This window comes from Perkinsus marinus (assembly GCF_000006405.1).
Source record: "Perkinsus marinus ATCC 50983 genomic scaffold scf_1104296944280, whole genome shotgun sequence".
Lineage (NCBI taxonomy): Eukaryota > Perkinsozoa > Perkinsida > Perkinsidae > Perkinsus > Perkinsus marinus.
This window is the reverse complement of record NW_003211471.1, coordinates 1-1,087: the sequence shown is the minus strand read 5'-3', so window position 1 is coordinate 1,087 and position 1,087 is coordinate 1. Positions and strand designations below refer to the sequence as shown.

Genomic DNA, 1,087 nt, shown 5'->3' with positions numbered 1-1,087 from the left:
CGATGCACTCACCAACCGTCCGTATGGTTGGGCGACTATGGTTATTTTCTCGTTAATGCTATCATATCCCATGACGAACCACAGCAATCTGTGTCGTTCGCTCCGCTGCAGACTACTTACAAGCCACACTACTTCAAGTCATCGGCTCTGTATCCTGGTAACGCTGATATGGGTGGCGCTAGGATTGAAATGACCCCGACGGAACATGCTGCATTTTTTCGGTTTTCATTCCCACCCAAGGTGAATTCAGCGGTGCTCGTGAGACTATTCGACTATAACTCATCGACACCAGTCGTGCTCGACAAGGAGGGTCGTTTTTCTGCTCAAACCAGTGTTAACAACGGTGGTGTATTGCCTGGGTTCGCCATGTTTATCAATGGGGCAATTGACCCACCACCTGCACGCATGCGCAACGTAGATGGTTCAATCATGCTGGAGTATGATGCTGCGGAAAATAATAAAAGACTTTCGGTACACCTCCGTATCGCTACTTCTTTTATCTCTAATGAACAAGCTCAAGTAAATTTGGCGAGGGAGTTACCTTGGTGTAAGAACTTTGATACTTTCGTGAAGGAAGGTGAAGACGTATGGCAAACACGCCTAAGTCTGGTTACCTATGATACAGTACAGCGAAACAGTAACTTTTTGAGAACTTTTTATACCAATTTCTATCGAACTATGCTGTTCCCGAGACTCCTTGGTGAATATGATCAGAATAATCAACTCGGGCACTACAGTGTTTATACTGGGAAAGTCGTACCCGGCGAGTTGGCGACTGACAGTGGCTTTTGGGATGCTTACAGGACGGTTTACCTCTGGTTAAGTGTTGCCGCTCCGGACATTCTAGATCGTCTTTTAGAGGGGTGGGTGAATGCCTATAAGGAAGCTGGATGGTTACCGACGTGGGCGTCACCTGGCCAGAGGGGCTCTATGGTTGGCACTATGGGGGATGTGGTGAGGAATTATTCACCTTCAATGTTGTATTCATTAATCATTTCAGGTTCTTGGTTGGGCGATAATTGCCAACAAGACGCCGCATTTGGCTGATGATATGTACGCGGCCATCCGGAAAGATGCTTTTGTGGAA

At 47.0% G+C, this 1,087-nt stretch overlaps 1 protein-coding gene across 1 annotated transcript; it reads left to right on the top strand.

The window, feature by feature from the left end:
- Positions 1-678: 678 nt before the first annotated feature.
- Pmar_PMAR017389 (hypothetical protein) lies at positions 679-1,081 on the top strand (the record flags this gene model as incomplete). The annotated part of the gene is made up of 2 exons (XM_002780645.1): positions 679-954; positions 1,001-1,081. Coding segments are annotated over 2 exons (357 nt in total), but the record flags the coding sequence as incomplete, so codon positions are not given.
- Between the last annotated feature and the right edge of the window lie 6 nt (positions 1,082-1,087).